Source organism: Cucurbita moschata, unplaced genomic scaffold (genome assembly GCF_002738365.1).
Source record: "Cucurbita moschata cultivar Rifu unplaced genomic scaffold, Cmos_1.0 Cmo_Scf00021, whole genome shotgun sequence".
NCBI classification, from domain to species: Eukaryota; Viridiplantae; Streptophyta; class Magnoliopsida; order Cucurbitales; family Cucurbitaceae; genus Cucurbita; species Cucurbita moschata.
This window is the reverse complement of record NW_019268537.1, coordinates 3,200,313-3,201,259: the sequence shown is the minus strand read 5'-3', so window position 1 is coordinate 3,201,259 and position 947 is coordinate 3,200,313. Positions and strand designations below refer to the sequence as shown.

The 947-nt window shown below is 33.6% G+C and overlaps 1 protein-coding gene across 2 annotated transcripts in view; it reads left to right on the top strand.

The window, feature by feature from the left end:
- Positions 1-947, top strand: part of LOC111458493 (AP-1 complex subunit gamma-2-like) — a 17,092-nt gene that overhangs the window by 5,110 nt on the left and 11,035 nt on the right. For both annotated transcript variants that reach the window (XM_023101201.1, XM_023101202.1), the window contains exon 7: positions 569-659. In XM_023101201.1, the coding sequence (XP_022956969.1) occupies positions 569-659 (91 nt within the window). The remainder of the gene's footprint in view (positions 1-568; positions 660-947) is intronic.

Sequence of the window (947 nt, the reverse complement as noted above, 5' to 3'; positions counted from 1 at the left end):
GGGGGGGGGGGGGGGGGGGGGGGTGTGCGAAAGATGTAAAGCAAAAATCTAAGTTCAAAAGATAGTGCAAGAAGCGAATGCCAGTAAAAAGTCAGTAGTAATAAATAGCTCACAAGACTAAACTAAACACTGAGGGAGGATTATAATGGCGCTGAAGTAGAGTTTCTTCTTAGCTGATGACTTGTTTAACATTGCAGCATCACTCTTTGGTAGATATTTAGTTCTCATAGTTTGTTTTATTTTCAAGTTCCTGAACCATAAATTGTTTAACATACTATTAAGCAATTTTTGTTGGTATAGTGATGTTGATCCTAGTGCCATTGCATATGAACCTAACTTAATCAAATATAATTGTCAATAACAGGAGGTTTGGTATGTCCCTATCAATGTAACTGATTTACATTGAGGGTATGAAATGGCTAGTTGCCTAACTGCACATTGAATGCATTTCTAGAACTTAGTTTATAATTGTTAATTCCCAAGTAGTTTCCAATATCAGCTTAATATAAAGCTTCTCATAGTTCCTTAGTTATACAAATCAACATATTGTTCTTTGATTGTTTCTTAGATATGTAGCATTGAACATGCTTATGAAGGCTATCACAGTAGATGCTCAAGCAGTGCAGAGACATCGGACAACTATCTTGGAATGTGTAAAGGTACTTTGTAGTTCTTGTTTATTTATTTATTATTATTTTTAAAATTTCCATGTTTGAATTATTCTCTCTTTCTTAAATCCTTTTTCCTCCGATGAACTATGAATGAGTATAGATGTACAACTCTTCCCATCATTCTCTGACTGCACTGGCCAGTGCTCATTCACAAATTCTTAAACTAGCTATAATTGAAGTGATGGGATTTTGGGATATACTCACAGATGCACATGTTTATTTTCCCTATTTTCTTTCTGATTTTTTTTCATCTTTTTTTTTTTTTTTTTTTTTGTT